This window comes from Cibotium barometz, chromosome 31 (assembly GCF_041138505.1).
Source record: "Cibotium barometz isolate CiBa-2024 chromosome 31, ASM4113850v1, whole genome shotgun sequence".
Lineage (NCBI taxonomy): Eukaryota > Viridiplantae > Streptophyta > Polypodiopsida > Cyatheales > Cibotiaceae > Cibotium > Cibotium barometz.
The window spans coordinates 34,155,921-34,174,560 of record NC_141076.1 but is presented as its reverse complement, the minus strand read 5'-3'; the positions used below and the strand labels follow the sequence as shown (position 1 = coordinate 34,174,560).

General features: G+C 42.1%; 1 protein-coding gene across 2 annotated transcripts in view; it reads left to right on the top strand.

Moving 5' to 3' along the window:
• The first annotated feature begins 4,662 nt into the window (after window positions 1-4,662).
• The window catches only part of LOC147620771 (uncharacterized), a 67,772-nt gene continuing 53,794 nt past the window's right edge, over window positions 4,663-18,640 (top strand). Inside the window, exons 1-4 of one of the 2 annotated variants that reach the window (XM_086825040.1) lie at window positions 12,013-12,546; window positions 12,890-14,169; window positions 16,161-16,342; window positions 16,715-16,826. In XM_086825040.1, the coding sequence (XP_086681166.1) occupies window positions 12,979-14,169; window positions 16,161-16,342; window positions 16,715-16,826 (1,485 nt within the window). In that variant the 5' untranslated portion in view covers window positions 12,013-12,546; window positions 12,890-12,978. Of the gene's footprint in view, window positions 5,119-12,012; window positions 12,547-12,889; window positions 14,170-16,160; window positions 16,343-16,714; window positions 16,827-18,640 lie in introns of those variants that run through there. The other variant, XM_086825041.1, reaches the window with a different exon arrangement.

Here is an 18,640-nt window from a genome sequence, read left to right as displayed (position 1 = left end):
AGGCTGAAGCCGCCTTAAAACAAAGCATCGCGAAGCTCATAATTTTCGAGCTCCCATAAGGTTTAAAAAGTCCCGTCCCAAAGGTTCGAGCTGTCATGATCTAATTAATTAAAGGAAAAACCGTTTGGCACCCAATATATTAATTAGATCATTCTTAAAGAGAGAGAGAGAGAGAGAGAGAGAGCGAGCGAAGGATCACCTCTGTAATCTTACTTGCGGCGGGCGGTTGCCTTTTTCCTATAGGACGCCTCTACAATCTTACCCATGATTGCCTTTTGCCAAGGGAGGATGGCGATCTAAAGAAACCATTTCAAAATGATGCCTTTTAAATAAATTATTGTTTGACTGAGTATAATGTTTCCTCTCAAGGTTTAAAAAAGCCATCAAAACTAATTAATTGAATTTCTTTTTCCAGTCATTGTAGGCCCCTATTATTGCTTTATTTTTGACACTACAGGTCTCATATTGTCTCAGTGCCTTGGAATTGCCACATCACAATCTGGCATATCACCGATCGTGGATTAATTTATGTGTTATGAAAGTGGGCCATTGTATTCACACACCTTGAGAGTGCACTATAGTAATATAAGGAGAAGGGATCATATAGGCGAAATAATTCTTGAGGCTAAAATCCAATAAGGATGGGAGTTGTGAGGGAGAAAAAATCCTTAAAGAAAAGATGGTGAAGCACTATGGGTAGAAGTAGATGAAGGGTAGGCGGTTGAAGGGAAGGAGTGTCGGAGATAATTTATAGCATGACAGGGAGATGAAAGTTATATATAGATGTGTGTGTGTGTATTTGTGTATTTGTGTGTGTGTGTGTGTGTTTGTATATATACATATGTATGGGAACACACATTTTATTTTTCACTCCTTTTTGTGGAGTGAGGAGGAGGGGTAGGCTAGAATCAATCCTGTGTCCGTGTGGAGAGGTCACCGCCTTAACTTCTTTTTGTGGAGTGTTGAGGGGTAGGGTAGAATCGAACCCGTGTGGACAGAGGTCACCGCCTTAACTACCCGCGGCTATTTTCCCTACTAGTGTCAGTGCGGAGAGATTATCGCCTCAACAACTCAGCTATTTTGCCCATCCCTATGAAGATACAAAGAGGAGGGCTAGGCCAGAATCAAACCCATATTATGCGGGTGGAGAGAGGTCACCCCCTTAACCACCTGGCTATTGTCCCCACCCCTAGGGAGATAGAGGTTATATCCCTAGGGGAGATGGATGTTAAATCTAGGTGGAGAGAGGTCACCCCCTTAACCACTTGGGTATTTTCGCCTACCCTTAGGGAGATGGAGGTTGGGTGGAGATGCCAGGAGTTTTGGAGGTGGGTTTAGCCATGGTGAAGGTGTGGGGTTTAGAGGGTCTTCAACTCATTTTTTTCTTTTTCTTAATATGTGTCAATTCGTGTGAAGCTGAAAAGTAAAGGTCTCCTTGAGTTCGGGAAGAGTTGATGGCTCCAACATTGCTCCATCACCTCCTTTTCTCTGCTGTGCACTTGGAAGGTTGGGTGCACTTCACCGTGTACTCTCATGGACGAGGTGTGTGTTTCTTTTCTCAGGTTTACAGTAGTGTAAGATTGATATCCCCCTGTGTGTTGGTGGATGGTGTGTTTTGTTGTCTGTTTTGGTTCTGTTAATATCCTTATTTGACCAAGGCACAAGATGCAAGTGGAATTAAACATAGGCCATGATGATGGATTGAATAATATGTAGCCGTACATCCAATGGTCATGTCGATAGTTTCCAATAATATGCAGCCGTACATCCAATGGTTATGTCGATAGTTTCCAATACTTAATCTTGTGATTCAGCTTATCTATAACCCATTGCCTTTCTTGCTTAGAGACACTTTCCTTCCATTAGGATACCCAAGATCCGTACTATCTAGTCTAAGTCCTGGCCAAAGAATGGAATACCAGTCACATTCTTTAAGAGGCAACAACTTCAATCTAGCAGTAGCTAATCCATATAGCTTCAATGCATCCATGATTGCATTGACATCATATTGTGTGCTCCTAGGAAAGGAGAAAGAATCATCTACATAGTATGCTTGACTAACAAATTGATTGGCTCCTATAATATCATTACCATGTAGTCTCCCTTCAACAGTCAAATTGTCCATGTACATAAGTATTGGGTCTTGTAATGTCAATACTATGTAGCTTCCCCTCTACAATCAATTGTCCATGTACAAGAGCATTGGGTGAGTAGCTATCACATAAAACAAGGCACTAGACATCCCTATCTCATGGATCGGTCAAGCTTTCGTGGAGCAGAGAGTTCATTTCCAATAATGCATTGGGTTGTCCCTTCCTCATACAGTCAGTATATGATATTCCTCATTTTTGGACCAAAACTCATTTTGTCACTTTAGTAATGAATTGCCATTGAACTGTGTCAAATGCCTTTTCAATATCTATTTACCTTATGAGTACATCCTGATTTGTGTATCTAGCATATTCAATGCTTGTATAGGCATTTGCAATGTTATCTATGATTTGTCGCCTAGGCACAAAACCATACTGAGCAAGGCGTAGCCCATCATGAAGGACATCTTTTAATCTGTTGGACCAACATTTTAGCAACTGGCTTGTAAATGGTAGGCATAAGGGTGATAGGTCTCCAATATGTTAGTTTATCACATAGCTATTTTTAAGGGAGAAAATGCACCAACCCTTGCTTCTAAGAGGCTGGAAGCACACCATAGTGCCAACAAATATTAATCATATAAATTGCTTCATTTTTCAGTGAATACCAACACTCAAGAAAGAACTCTCCTGTAAAGCCATCCAAGCCAAGAGATTTCCATTTTCCTAGGACATCATGCAACTCTTCCTCTGTAAAATGCAGGGTTTGCTCTGCGATGGCTGTGTAGGGGTAGCAAAAAGGGCAGTAAAATGGTTCAATACTTTTGTCTCTAGGTTGATTTTTATTTCGAGTCCCCTGCTCGTTGTCCTTTTTGAGTCTATGAATGGACTGACTTTGCTTGGAAGTATGTAGATTCTAAAAGAAGGCCTTTGAAGAGCAACCTTTATCCTTGAGAGTTTTTTGCCTTGCCCTAATTTGCAATTTTAAAGTTTCCTAGCATCATTAAATTTCAAACAATTTTGGGCCTCTAGAAGATCATCCTGCTCTGAGCAGCTAGTCTCTTATACTGACTATAGTCCATCTAGTAATTGTATTGTTAATTACATTCAACACATTTTGCATTTCCATGCCCATATACAATTGTTTACATGTCTAACTCATGTCTTTTTTCATGGGACTATGGGCACATGTCTCCCAACCTGGTTTTTGAATATTTTTATGGTTTTTTGGACTTGAATAGGGGTGTTGATGGGGACTTGATGGAGCTTAATGCTTATGTTTGTGGAGTGGATTCCACTCGTTATCACAACTGTTGAGCTATTCCTTGGCTTAATATAACAAAAGATCAAACCCTTATGGGCTTCAAAATCATGCAAATCACTAAGAAAACTGCACCATAATATAAATCAATTTATAATTTATTTGAGATTGCCCTATCCTCTTCTAGTCGAGCTACCTTGCCCAAGTTATAATTGAGCTTACAAGTCCAGGTCAGTAAGGGGAAGAAAGGAAGCAATATATGACTTAGTCTAAGTTTTATTATTATTTTCCTTATTTTTAATCAGGAAGAAGCTATCTCGAGGAAGGCAGGAGGTATCATCGTGTGTTAAGGCTATTAGGTGGGCTTTAAAGGTTACGCATTCCTTTGACGTAAGGCTTTAAGGCCAAAGGCCTTAAACAAGGCTTACAAGATCTATTGTGGCTACTCACAATAGCTCTTGCAAGGAGAATCCAAGTATATAAATCAAACTTTGCATTGCAATAAAATATACTATGAGAATCCAACTACACACATTAAACATAGAAGTCTATGATACTATGTTTACAAGAACAAAAGTAAGGGCACTTTCTTGTAATTTTTAGAAAGGAAGTGTGCTAACTCTCCACCTACAAGATACTGTGGTTAATTGCATATACAAAAGCTCTTGTAAATTTTTTGGAAAGGAAGTGTGCCAACTTTCCACTTACATGCTACTATGGTTAATTGTATATATAAATATATACATTTATGTATACATAAATATATACATTTATACATGTACACACATATATTGATTGTGTGTTTATAAAAAAGTGCGTATACACTTTTGTTGACCCCTTAATGAAATCCACATATTACAAAGCTTTGAAATCAATTTGTTAAAAGGAAACACTTGCAGGCTACAAAATCTAAGATTACGCACCATTGAACTCAATTTGGGTTGCTAAGATGGCAACAACAAGGATAGTCTCCTTCTGTGATCAAGGTAGACGGTGGCATTGCCCGTCGTGGGCTACTCGTTATAAAGCTTTGAAATCAACTTGTTGAAAGGAAACACTTGCAAGCTACAAAATCTGAGAGTACGCACCATTGAACTCAATTCAAGTTGCTAAGATGGAAGCAAAAAGGGGAGTCTCCTTCTTGGGTACTCATCATTGGGGTTGTTAGCGGTGCTCGAAAAAAAAACCGTGTTTAGTGTAAATCCAAATTACCTTTCAAAATTTGAATGAGCACCTTCAAAATTTCAAGGGTTGTAATGGTAAAGCCTTTTAATTTTCAAAATTGGCACCAAGAAAATGTGAAATGGATGGTGTTTAAATATATTCTTTGTTTGATGATAGTTTTCATTATAATCATAAGCTTCGTTAGAGGGGGTTTCAGTTGGACGGTAAAATGTCCAGGCCATAGGACCTCTCTCTCTCTCTCTCTCTCTCTCTCTCTCTCTCTCTACCCTTCCCTTTCGACAGCACCTCCTTCATCATCCGTCTCGCACTCTGATCGCAGGGTTTCTTGACTCCTCTTTGCCATTAGGGTTTCCCAAACGATAGTAATGATTCTGCTTGCAGGCGTGGAGTGGCCCTTTCAACAACCCCCGACCACTCATGGCCATCGGATCAAGCCAGGGAACATCCCCTCGAGCGTCCATGGTCGTTCGATCCTGCTAAGTAACATCTCCTACAGGCTCCATGAAAACCCATCTTCCATGGTGAAATCTGATGCAGAATCAAGCTTGCAACAGTGCCACAGCCTCAGCATATGCTTTTAAGGTACGCCAATGACCCCATAACTTTCTGAAAGGCATTGCAAATATTTTGTTTTTTTTTTTTGTTTTAAATTTTTGTTTTTGTGTGCGTGTGCGTGTATTTTTTGTTCTTGCGTGGTGGGTTTGGGGAGAGACGGGGGAGGGGGGGTGGGGTGCGGGGGACTGCTGTTAACAAAAATTCTTCCATCAGGGTATAAAAAGGATCCCATCAGACAATGTAATCTGGGCACCCCTTCATAGTTCTCTCTCAGAGGAAAAGAAAAGAATGTGATATTAACACAGGAGGCCAAAATGACCTATGAGACCAATTTTTTTTTTTTTTTGGGTGGGGGGGGGGGGTGGGTTTGGCTTGGGTTTTGATTAAATTTACGGAAATCCTCAATGAGCGCTCTACATTCGTGAAGCTGTCCACTTGCCTTCTTTCCAACCCGGTTTGACCTTGGTTAATTCTGTATTCTTTTTCTTGAGTTGGATTGGTGCGAGTTCCTTAGCAATGCACATCTGTGTAGCTCCCAATCAATCATTGGCACTATGGCGTGTAGTTGATCACCTAAGTAGCCCTCCTCATCTCTGCCCATGTAGCATGGATCAAGTAAATCACCCACACAGATCTGAAGGGCCTTCGCCTGCCTTAGCTCTTGTTCTTCAGCTTTGGCTTCTATTTTTTATTTGATGTATTCTTTCAAGTCTTCCTAGACCACTGTCTTGATGCTTCTAACTGTCTCATGTAAATCTTCCTTTATCACTGCTGTCATCTCTTCAACAATTTCTTCTTTGCTCTTTGCTGACGGGCTTGGTTTATTTCCTAGGGTTGAGAGACAAACTTCTAAATCATAAAGTTGTTCCTTGAGTGCAGTATTCTCGTCTCAAAGTTCATTGAGCTGTTTGAGTAGGTACAAAGACCACTTGTTCTGCCCCGTGTGTGTGTGTGTGTGCGCGCGTGTGCGCGTGTGTGTGTGTGTGAGAGAGAGAGAGAGAGAGAGAGAGATGTGTGTGTGTGTGTGTGGGGGTGAGTGTGTTTTCTGGTGTACTCGTGCGCTCTCGAACGCCTCTGCAGAACTGCCTCCTGCTGCCGCTTTTGCAGTGCCCGTCTTCGCCACTATCGTCTCTGTGCACCTGCTGTATGTGCCTTTGCGCACGCGCGTGTGTGTGCACGTGCGCGTGTGTGTGTGTGGTGTGCCTGTGTACAGACGTACACAGTGGTGTTGGTTCTCGACGTGACCTGCAACCCCTCTGACACGACCTCACGCATCCTTGTGTTTTGACGCACCCTTGCTTGCGACCTGCTCTCTTCCTTTGCTCTGTTTTTCCTCTCTGTTCAGCACCTGCTCGCTTTTTCTTCTCTGTACAACCTTGTGTGTGTGTGTGTGTGTGTGTGAATGTACAGAGCTTTTTTTTTTTTTTTTTTTTTTTTGGAGGGTGGGGGGGTGGATTCGCATCAGCAGAAGTCAGTTTCAGCATTCCAACAAATAGAGCTTCTTTTTGATTCGCATCAGCAGGAATTTTTTAGGCTACTGTATACAGCATACAGCTTTCATAAAAAAAAAAAAGTTGTTTGGCAGTGTTGTACAGACTTTACTCTTGCAATTATGTCTGAGACTGTTGTGACCTATGCTCCCCGGGATAATGCTGCAGACAGTAACAAGAGGCAGCAAACTGCAATTGAATCTGTCACCATGATTAAGCAAGATTCGTCGGATGCACAGTTTGTATATGAGGCTTTATGTGAGGACTTTGTAGACAGTCGTGTCAAATGGAAGGACCCGCCTCCTTCTTTCAGTTATAAGATTAAATTGCCGACGATTGTGTCTCCTCTGCGTAGATACTCAGAGAAAGGGATTATCCTCTTCTTTCCGGGCAAAATGCCTTCTGCGCAAGAAGTAGCTCAATGGATTCAGTCCATTCTAGGTGGACCCTTTGTAGATGGAGTTCACTTTGCAGCAAGGGGTTTTTATGATGTTTACTATCTGATGGTCAATATAAGCAGCAGATGCTTGAAACTTCTCCCCTTATGTTTGGTATACAGTTGGTACATGTGTTACCTTGGTCCCCTTAGTCCTTGGTCCCCGACCAAGGACTATCAGTCCTTGATTAGGCATCGTTGTCCTGTTTGGGTTGAGGTCGTGGATTTTCCGGAATATTTGAGGGAACATTTGCCAGGTATAGCAGCCACTCTGGGCAAAGTGGTTTGTGCACCTCGTCCTATAGGAAACAAAAACAGATTTTGCATCTTGTGGGATACGGACCATGAGCAACCACCTGCAATTGCTGTTGAAGTAGAAAATGTGCGTGGCATGGGTGCACGTTATTTCAAATTAAATTGGGGAGTCTTTGCAGGTGCTTGTTTCACTTGTCATAAGTTTGGGCATATGGCTTCTGAATGTCCTTCTCTGTTGCATCCTCCGCCGTTATCTGCTGTACCTCCCATTTCAGCGAATGTGCAGCCTACTCAAGTTAAGGAGATACCAACAAATCAAGCCACTCGAAATACTCAAAAGGAGAAAGAGAAAGGAAAAGCTAAAGTTATTTCACAAGTTGTTTCTTCTGTGGCCGTGCCTAATCAATCCAAGGATAAAGGAAAAGATAAAATATCTTCGGCTGAATGGAAAACTCCGAAAAAAGCTACTATGGTTCGTCGTGCTCCCATTCCTTCACGTAATTGGACTGCATCTGCCACTATTGCACAGTCTTCCACTTCTTCGACTATGCTTTCTAGAATATGGTCGGATGTAGTTCGAGGTGCTTCCTCGAGTATGGATGCCGATGTAAATGCTTTGGATATGTGTGTTGATACGAATATGCATGAGTCTCTCTTGATTCAGGGCGAGGGCTCTCTCCCTGATTCAGTTGTTGTTATGCAGCATTGATTTTTGCTGGCTGTTCACTGTATATACCTTTGTACAGATTTGATGTTTGATGCTCCAATAAAATGTCTTTCGTACAATATTAGAGGACTTTGTGATCCTGGTAAATTTAGGTTGTTTTGGCACTATGTACATAAAATGCAACCTCATCTGGTGTGTGTGCAAGAACACAATCAGCATACCTTAGTGGGTCAATCAGGTCACTTTGCTGGTTATGATATATTTTATGCGGGCACTCAACATTACTCGGGAGTTTTTATGCTCGTTAAGCATGATATGCAACCAATGTTGGCCTACAATGATTCTGCTGGCAGATGGATGGTCATTCAATGTTCATTGTATGGACAAATTTATGAATTTGCAGCAGTTTATGCGCCACAAAGCTCAGCTGACAGGGCAAATATATGGTCGCAAATGTTGGCTTATCCCTGGCTCCATAATGCATTCCTTTGTGGAGATTTTAATAATGCTCCATCTCCTGAATTTAATTCCACTGGAAGAACTCATATGCTTGGAGCTGAACGCAGAACATGGAATGATTTGCTCTCTTCCTGCAATATTTTGGACCTATGGCGGCATGTATTCCCTCGTCTGCAAGGGTTTACCTTTAATCACAATGCTTTTCCACATATCTGGACACGTCTGGATCGCTGATACTTGTTACATGCAGACCAATACAATGATTTTGTTTGCAAGCTATGGATTGATCGCTCCATGTTACTCTCTGATCATTCTCCTTTATGGTTAGGTCTTTATTTTGATATGCCACAGGATGTTTCTATTCTTCAGAAACATAGGCTGTTGCTTTTAAACAACAGTTATCTTGTGCATGTTGATTTCAAGGAAATGGTTTTGCAAGCCATTGAGCCTTTGCCCCTTCAAATGCATGAGGATATTGACATTGCTTGGTTTCAATTTGTTCAGCGCATGCTGGCTGTGATCTGTGATTATGGTCGTTATTACATGGCCGACTTGCGGAATCGGATCTTGCAGGCTAAAGAAACATGTCAATCTATGGCTGATCTTGTTCAGTTTCGGGTTTTAAATACCAATGAACAAGAATCTTTAATGCAGGCTAAGCACTTCCTTATGCTAAATGATCAGAGAAAATTGCAAAAATGGTTGACACGTTCGTGACATCGAGCTATCATAGATAAGGGTTGCTCTTCCAAAGATTTTTTCAAAAATCTACATGCTTCAAGACAAAAGGAATGCATCAGAAGGGTGAAAAAATCTGATGGTCAATGGACTCATTCTTTGTTGGAGGTCTCGTATATTGCTAGTCAGCATTTTGCGGCTCTTTTTGCTAAACCGCCAACTACTTCACCTAACATACTTAATGCTCGTTATGCTTTATTGCATCATGTTTGGCCCATTATTTCTCCACAGGATGCTTTGGAATTAGAATCTCCGTTCACTGATATTGAACTTAAAGATGCTTTACGTTCAATGGGTCGATGGAAATCTCCCGGATGGGATGGATTGACAGTGGAATTTTTCCATGCGTTTTGGCCTCAGCTGGAACAATCATTGCTGTATATGATCAATGAAGCTTGGGCAAATGATGTACTACCATCTTCTTGGAAAGAAGGATTGGTTAAGCTTTTCCCTAAACGGGATCTTTGTGAAGCTTTTTCTGATTGGAGGCCCATTACTCTTATGCCTGTCATCTATAAGCTTCTGACTAAGATGTTGGCAAATCGTATTAAAGGATTTTTACATGATGGTTTACATCCTGCGCAATATGGTTTTGTGCCTCGCAGGCAAATCAATGATAATTTGGCTAATGCTTATATTGCCATTGAATATGCCAAATACACTAAGCCGGATGTACTCATTTTGCAGGTTGATATTGAGAAAGCTTTTGATTCTGTGCATTGGGACTATATAGCTATGACTATGAGTTATCTTGGTTTCGGTGCAAAGTGGCAAAATATTGTGTATTGGCTCTATAATGACAGTGATGCTTCTTTGATTTTGAGCTCTTCTCTATCAGATTCTTGGAAATTGGGACATTCAGTTCGCCAGGGTTGTCCGCTTAGTTCCTTGTTGTTTGCTATTGCCACACATCCTTTTCTTTGCTACTTGGATTATTTGCAATCTACTGATGAATTGCATGGCTTACAGCTTCCTGCTGGGCATACTTTCCTGGCTCAGGCTTATGCTGATGATTCTTTTTTTATGCCCAAGATTACGCAACAAGATCTTCAGAGATTAATGGAGGCTTTGGAACTTTTTGGTCTGGCTGCTGGTTTGAAAGTAAACTTCCGTAAGTCTACCTTGCTTGCGCTTAATGTACAGCAATGGCATCATGTATTGTGGCCCGGTGGAATACCTCCTGGTGGACATATCGTTCGTCATTTGGGTTACCCTTTGGCTTGGCAGCTGTCATCTTCACAAATGATTCAATGGGTTATGCTAAAATTGAATCGCAAAATTGATTATTGGCAGCTTTCCACTTGGCCTCTTCATGTACGTCTCAGGATAGTGCAGGCTATTGTAATGGCTTACATACAGTTCTTTCTTCCATTGATTATGTGGAGGAAAGCTGATATAGATCGGTTTATGTCTCTGGCAATGGCAATTGTGTGGAAAACTCAACATCGTAAAAAGGGTCTTCGTCTTTTGTCAATGCCAAAGATGTGTTCTCCAAAGATACATGGTGGCTTGAATATATTGAATATTCATTTTCATGTGCTTGCTCGTAAATCCACTTTGCTGTTGGAATTTGTACAACAGCGCCAACCATGGGCTATTATGTTGGGTCATATGTGTATGTCTATGTCTTCACCTGCTTTTGGAAAGTGGACTGTTACGTATTGGGATGCAATTTTCAGCCATTTCGATGGAAAGATTGTCGGCTGCCCTCTTTCATCTAAGTTAATTTTTGCCTGGAAACAGATTACGCAATATCTTTTTTGGAATCCCAGGCTTAATGCGCAATCTTCTTCGCTTCGCCTTGAGAGTATTCATTGGTCGAAGGCTTTTGATGTACCCTTGGCTCTACGTGAGCCTAGGAAGGCATATTTCCTTTCAAAGAAAGGAGTTTATCTTATTGATGATGTTTTGGATGCTGGTGGCCATGTGCTTTCTTTTGTGGTTGCCGCCAGGAAATTTGGTCTGGGGATGCATTATAGATCAATCTGGCAGCTTATTCGAGAGCTTCTTGCTCCTTTTGAACCAATTGCAGATTTGGATCGTTCTGATCGTTTGGTTGATTGGAGCCTTAAAAGAGAACAACCTGCACGAGGCCCTTTATCAATGGCTAAACTTTCGGTTCATTCGATATATCATTTCTTGTTGCCTGCCTCTTGGGTTCAAGAACATGCGAATCAGATTTGGCATCTTCATAAAAGTCAGGCTTGGTGGAAACAGCGGCTTCATTCTCTTTGGAAATGCAGTCTTCCTTTGAAAAGTAGACTTTTTTTATGGAGATGCTTGATTGGAGTCTTGCCAGTCGGCCTTTTCTTGGCTAGGCGACTTTTGGCACCTTCAACTTGTCATAGTTGTGGTGCTTCTCAAGAGACAGTCTTTCATCTTTTGTGGAGTAGTCCTCTCACTAGGACTTTATTGGATCAGATTGCTGCACGTTTGAGAGCCCGCTTCCGACAGGCACCCTTTGGGAAACACTTTTGGATCTTTGGTCTTCTCCCTTCACCCCTTAGATCCTATAAAGTCTTCTTTGATTGGGTTCGCTATTGGGCTTTATGGACTACCTGGGAGTCTCGCAACAGGATAGTTTTTGCTGGGCCTCATTTGGATGCTTACTCATTCTTCCGTTCCTCTCTTCAGCAATCTTTATATGACTGTCTCTCTCTTCATGAGATTGACTCATCTCTGTATGCTCTTTTTACAGATTGTTTTTAGATGTTTAACTATGTTCAAACTGAACATAGTGAACACTCTAGTAGTCTCCCTTGTATATGGTCTTTTTGGTGGGTTTTCCTCGTTTTGAGGTTTCCCACCTGTAATTAATGACATGAAGCTTTACAAAAAAAAGTGAGTGAGAGAGAGAGAGTACATTAGTGGCGGGCAGTTACGGCAGCAGGCATGCTGGCAGTTTGTAGTGCCAGCAAAGATCATCGTGATTCCTTACCCATCTCCCAAATTCTGAGAAAGGCCTTCCTGCACTTGGGCAGCTTGAAAACCCCTCCCGATGCCCTTGAAATGTGTGTTTAATGTCCGTCCTATTACACTTCATGTTTGTATGTGCATCTACTGTATGGCATGGTATGTGTTTTATGCCCAACCCTATGGCATTTAGTGTCTCTCTGTGTTTATAATGTTCTGCCATTTGGCACCAGCTATATGGGATTTTGTGTTGTTTAATGTCCAGCCATGTGCATTTTGATGTTCTGCCATTTGGCACCAGCTATATGGGATTCTGTGTTTTTAATGTTCTGCCATTTGGCACCAGCTATATGGGATTCTGTGTTGTTTAATGTCCAGCCATGTGCATTTTAGTGTCTTGTTTGGGGGATGTACACAGCCTCCATGGTCTCCCTACAATCGAATATGCTAGACAGTAAGGCCACCGATCAATCCTTGCTAGGAGTATGAAAAGCCAGGTGAACTCCAAGCTGTTGTTGATTTCGCATCATGTAATCATGCCATATCATCAAGTGGGATAAACAATCATTAATCTCAGGAAAGGCAACATTTTTAAATAGATAGCAAGAAGTGTTAAAAACATGATCAAGTGCAAATTATCAAGATGTTAAATAAAAAAAAGCTGGCTGCAAAGCACGGTAATATTTTTTGTTTTGAGTCGCACACTAATCCAATACTACTTCACCACAAAGGGCTCCAATCATTTTTCTGATATGATTTTCGTTTGACTTAACCTTACAGGTATGTCTTGCTCTATTCTTAACAAAATTTTGGCTCACTAGGATGCTTGCTATCTTGCAGGTTGATCGGATTTTGGGATCAAGAGCTTCTGTGCACCTGCCAGCTTGGGTGGTATGAGATTTTGATGATCTCCCTTTCCGAAGTGCTCCATGGAAAAGCAGCCCGTTGATCAGGTTAGCAAGTTAGGCATTGGGGATGAAGTAGATGTTAATGAAAATCCTAGTGTTCATGGAGAGGACAAGCATGATGACACAGGATCTAAAGATGAAGGCATAGCTGGTGAGCCCAGGGCAAGAACAACAACAAGTGGAAACCATACACGTGACGAAGGATTGAGAGGTGCAGGCACAACCCATGAATCCACAGAAAATCCAACAATACATGGAAATCATACACTTCATAACGAAGATGCAGTTGTGACTCATGAAACTAGTGAAAAACTGGCTAAACATGGGAAACACGCACATGATGTTGAAGATACAGCGATGACCCATGAGCCTAGGGAAATATCAACAACACATGGAAAATATATGCATGATGATGAACATGCAGGCATGACCCATGAACATAGGGAGAGTTCAACAACACATGGAAAACATACACATGATCATGAAGATGTGGGCATGACCCATGAATGGAGCGAAAAATTAACAGTGCATGGAAAACTTATGCGTGATGAAGAAGATGTGGGCATGACCCATGAACTCAAGGAAAGATCTACAATGCATGGAAAACATATGCATGAGGATGAAGCTGCGGGCGTGACCCATGAACCCAGGGAAAGATCAATAACGCATGAAAAACGTACGCATGATGAAGAAGATGCGGACGTGACCCATGTACCAAGGGAAATATCAACTACACATGGAAAACATAAACATCATGATGAAGATTCTGGCATGACCCATGAGCTCAGGGAAAAACATGGAAAACGTAGGGATGATGTTGAAAATGCAGGCATGACTGATGAGCGTGAGGAAAAGTCTTTAACTGTCGAAGATGAGTGTGAATCTAAGAAAACATTTTCAGATGAGAATTCCTCCAGGGAAAGAGTTCACTTTAGCAGAGGGAGTACTCCAGACGTGGACACACCTACACAGCGTGCAAGGAGTCCTTTCAATAACACAAAATCTTCCAGAGATGATTTGAAGGTGGCTGGAAATGCAGACAGAGGTCCGGGGTCTGCGGATGGCAACCTCGAAACACCATCCACTAGCTGGGCATTCTCTGCTAGGGCTTCTATTGCTCCCTCCAAATTTGATCACATGGCTACATTGCGGATCACATACTCTGCATATAAAGAAAGCAATAAAGGGAAGGAAGGAGTGCCGTTATCTCTGGTATAGTTTCTTAAGGTCTACTTACAGGGTTTGCATTCACAGGTGGTGTGTTGTTTACTAGCGTCTAATGTATGTGACTAACTGTAAGGGTGTTGAATATACATCTTAAAAGTATTTGTACTGACAGGAGATGATATTTATGTGCGTGTATATATACATGCGTGCACATACACTTAATCCTCCAAAAAACATGAAAAATATATTTATTTTTTATTACCTTCAGCACACGGTAGGTTTTTTAAGAAGTGAGGCCCCTATGGTGAAGTGGCACCATAATATGAAAACCTCATTGTGAGTTTGTATTGGAGCGAGCATGTGAAGATCATTATAATTGAAATCACTTATTATGCTGTTCTTAAATGCATAGACGGGCTTACAGTTCTTAAAACCTTTTGTTCCTCTAATCTAGCTCAAGTAGGAGAGCAGCTGATGCAAGCTCCATGATCACGTTTTTGTAAACACAGAGGCTCTTTCAGCCTTGCTTGGGCGTTCCTGTTTCCACAAGGGGCAGGTCAACTTCATCTTCTATGCTAGGTGGCTTGATTGGCATACTTATGCTTTAGGAGCATATTGCATCATATGAGTTGTACTATCATGAGGTAGTGGCTTTGGAATGTAAACATAACATTCACATGCATGAGAGACTGGCACTTGGTCCCAATGGCTAGGATTTGCCCTAACTCTTTTAGATTACTGTGTGCATGTCCTAGGTTGGCATGGCACATGCATCTGTGGACTAATGCATGTGACAATTATCTTCTGGCTGAAGGTGGGTCATTTGGTTTCCTATGCTGATGCACAGATCACAGAAGGTGACTTCTGTCAGAATGCACAGCGGAAATGAAGACAACTGCTGTAGAGAGCAAAACGCAGATGAGAGAGGGAGAGAGAAGCTGTATAAACTCTGTATATACACTAGAAAAATCCTGGAATGGTACAATGACAAGTGTGGGGGGCAGGGGCAATTTTATATGGCCCCAGGCTGCTGGTCGGCCAGCCCAAAACAGGCCGACAGCAGCCAGATGCTCACGACAAGCAAAAAGATGCTCACGACCAGCAATAAGCACAGTCGGCCAGGTGAAAAAGCAGTCGGCCAGTGCTCCAGGTCAGGTCGGGTAGCGCAGTGCAGTCGGCCAGCAACTGATACAGCGGACAGGCAAAAAAACAGCCTCCTACACCTAGCAAAAAATGGGAAATTACATGGAAAGTGAGGAAAAATGGGGGAACACCAAAAATGAGCGGGCGCACCCACAACAGAGGCCCTGGTGTAATGTACAGACAGGAGATGATTGCTAACAACTTCAACATGGTAAAGTAGCTTATGGTCTTGACGGGGTAAAGAAGGGAGAGTGAATCCTTGTGAAAAGGATGCTTCATAGAATTGTACTCTCTCAGAGCTGGCATCTATTGCAAGGAGGATGTACTTAAGATTCACCCAGCTACTCTTCAATTCTCTTGGTCTAGTAAGAGAATTATTATGAGTGAAATGTGGGACTTACAAATGAGGTAAAGTGAGGGCTTAGACAGCAGGCTCCTAATGTAATTGAGTTTCAATCCAAAGTGAAGAAAGAAGTGTAGGGGTAGGTGCAATGCATTAATGAGGGGTCGTTAATGAAACACTGAAGAGGTTTTGAGCCTAAGGTAGATGGAGCCACGTTATGAAATGCCCCCTAAATGGATGGCATCACATGCTTAGCAATGGGCATATATAGCATGGTGCTTCTTTTTTTCCAGATTCTAAATTTAAACAAGCTTTTCAATAAATTTTCTTGATTTTTGTAAAATAAGGAACGTTACTTCTTCAAATTGACATCTCTTTATTCCAAATTAAATATGAGAGAAGCAACCATATAAATGAAACAAGATGCTAATCTGTGATGGGAAGACCATGTTGAAAAAAAAAAAAAACACGCGTGCGCATGTTAAGCTTTGCTAATGATACAGCTCTAATATGTGTCACTAAATGCAACAAATGTTATGGTGATGGAAAGCTTCCAGAGATTCTTGAGTCAGCAAGATTTATGGTACCCCCACCTCGTGATCTTGTTCCATTATTGCAAAGAATTGATATAGAGTACAAACCAGGAGACTTAGTAAGATGGAATTTGCTCCAGAACCTTGCCATGCAAATTGAACGCAAAGAAGCCAGATACCCCTCTGTTTTCAACCCAAGGTATTTATAGGAAGACTATAAAACTTTGTAGAAAACCTTAACCTGTGCACAAATCTAAGGACATCAATGAAACACATAAATATATATATGTATAAAACTTTGTAGAAAACCTAAACCTAAAACTGTGCACAAATCTAAGGACATCAATGAAACAGATGGATATATATATGTATTCATGCGTGCCTGTGTGTGCGTGCCCGGCCTTACTCTGTGTGTGTGTATGTGTGTCTATATCTCTGTATGTATGTGGGTTCTTAATTTTTTGAAGTGAACGGTGGTGAATTTTCAAGTGTGAATTATATTCTTTCGTTCATATGACTTATCTTTTACCTTCAACATACAGAAATGATAAAGATGCTTTTCTCATGCCAGATGCAGTGTAGTGAGGGCAAAGAGCACTTCACCAAACAGCTGGAAGGCCCTACAAAGAAGTCCTAGCCGAAGAACTCATCCTGAAGATGATTTCCCAGAAATGGAGCCACAGGTTACCCACCTATAACTTCACATCCTTCCTTTCATCTAAAGGTTCATCTGCATTGGCAATTTGGCAAGGTAAATATGCTGGCTGCTTTCTTGATGGCGAAGCTAAGGTTTTTCCATGCCATGGATAATATCTTTTATGATGAGGTAAGTGGATTCATGAAATGCCATGTTGAAGTGTTTCACATGATGCAGTTCACCTTTAAAATGATTATTTCTTGATTTGCTTCAAGCAGTCAGTGGGCGTTCACTAAAGAAGTTTACTTTTAAATAACAATGAGGCTATGCCCATATTATTTATTATCACAAAAACTTTCCATATGATATGCCCATGCCCTTGCCAAGGAGAGCCAAACAAGTGCATCTTTATGCTCCTACATATTCTTCTTGTGAAAAGCCTCTTTTAGATTTCAAAGAGGGCACCTGCAAGTAAAGCGGGCTATTGGAGGGTGCCTGTAAGTGACCCATTTAAGTGTTAGCAAAGTGGTTGATGTGCTCATGCTTTGTCAAGGCAAACAACACATGCCAGTGACAAAGCAAGCAGTACATGTAAGGTCCCCTATGACCAAGCCGTGGAATTATCCGCCGATATGGAACCACGTAGGAGTGAGGCTTGGGGCTCCCTCCCAGCCATAGAGTCCTCGGGGCTCACCCCCAACTTGGAGGCCATAGCTACATCCTTGGAGAAGCTCTCCCGTCGGAAGACTTGGTGTCCCATACCACCAGGCCACATGTCACGTGCATCCCGCACTTGGATGCCACGAGGACATATCTGTACTCCAGGTGTAGGACCTGGAGTGAAAAGTGGTCCATGTGAGCCCGAGTCCGGGACGAGTCAGCCAGGGTTCCACTCTAAGAGTCCAAGTTCAGGTGTACGAGTCCCGTACATGGGTCTTGGTTAGGTGTGCATTGTCCTGCACATGAAGCAATGCCAGTCCGTACTGTGAGTCCCCCTTTGGAATGATGTTAGGTGTTCCATGTGTTTGGTTTGCAACCAGATACCAACCATCCAGATAGATGCATGTAGAAGAAGGGGAATCCCTTTAGGCTACCCCAAAAAAGGGCTAATACCTCTTTCTTGTCAAGGGGTTACCCCTTGCGGGCCAAGAGGCCCTTGGCTAGTGGCCACCAGCCAAGGAATGGCTGTGGCCCCAGTTGGCCAGCCCAAGGGCGGGCTTGGCAGGCTGTCAGCCAGCCGACCAGCCTAGCCAGGCAGCCAGGGCATATTGGCTGCCCAGCAGCCATGCGCAGCGTGGACACAGCAGAAGGCGGCCATTTCATGGCCAGGATCAGGTGTGAAAAGCGCTGCCCAAAAAGGGGTAAAATGCAAGTCGTGGGGTAGTTTCCTACAGGCTGAGCCCTGTTTGAGCCAGCTGACCAGCATCACTAGGACCTATAAATAGCTTAGGCATAAATTCAGTCAAGCATCTCATAATTCACAAAGGGTTGCTATATTCCAAGGGCAAGGACAGCCAAGGGGAGTGCTACAGCCAAGGTGAAGAGTGCAGGTCAAGAACAGATCATTAGATCTAGATATTTGTGTTATTGTACATCATTCTAATAAAGTAAATACACCATTCGTGGTGGGGGCCCTATAGAGGGTATTCGGGATCCAATACTGTGTTCGACTCCCCCTCTCTCTCTCTCTCTCTCTCTCTCTCTCTCTCTATTTCTGCACATCTCTCTCTATGTTGTGCATTATCTTTGTCGTAAAAGATTGATGAATTTTGTCCATTGAAGTTACCGATTCTATCCACCAAGCTTTTGCATGTTACATTGGTATCAGAGCCTTCTTCAAGTATGAAGATTCAGCCAAAA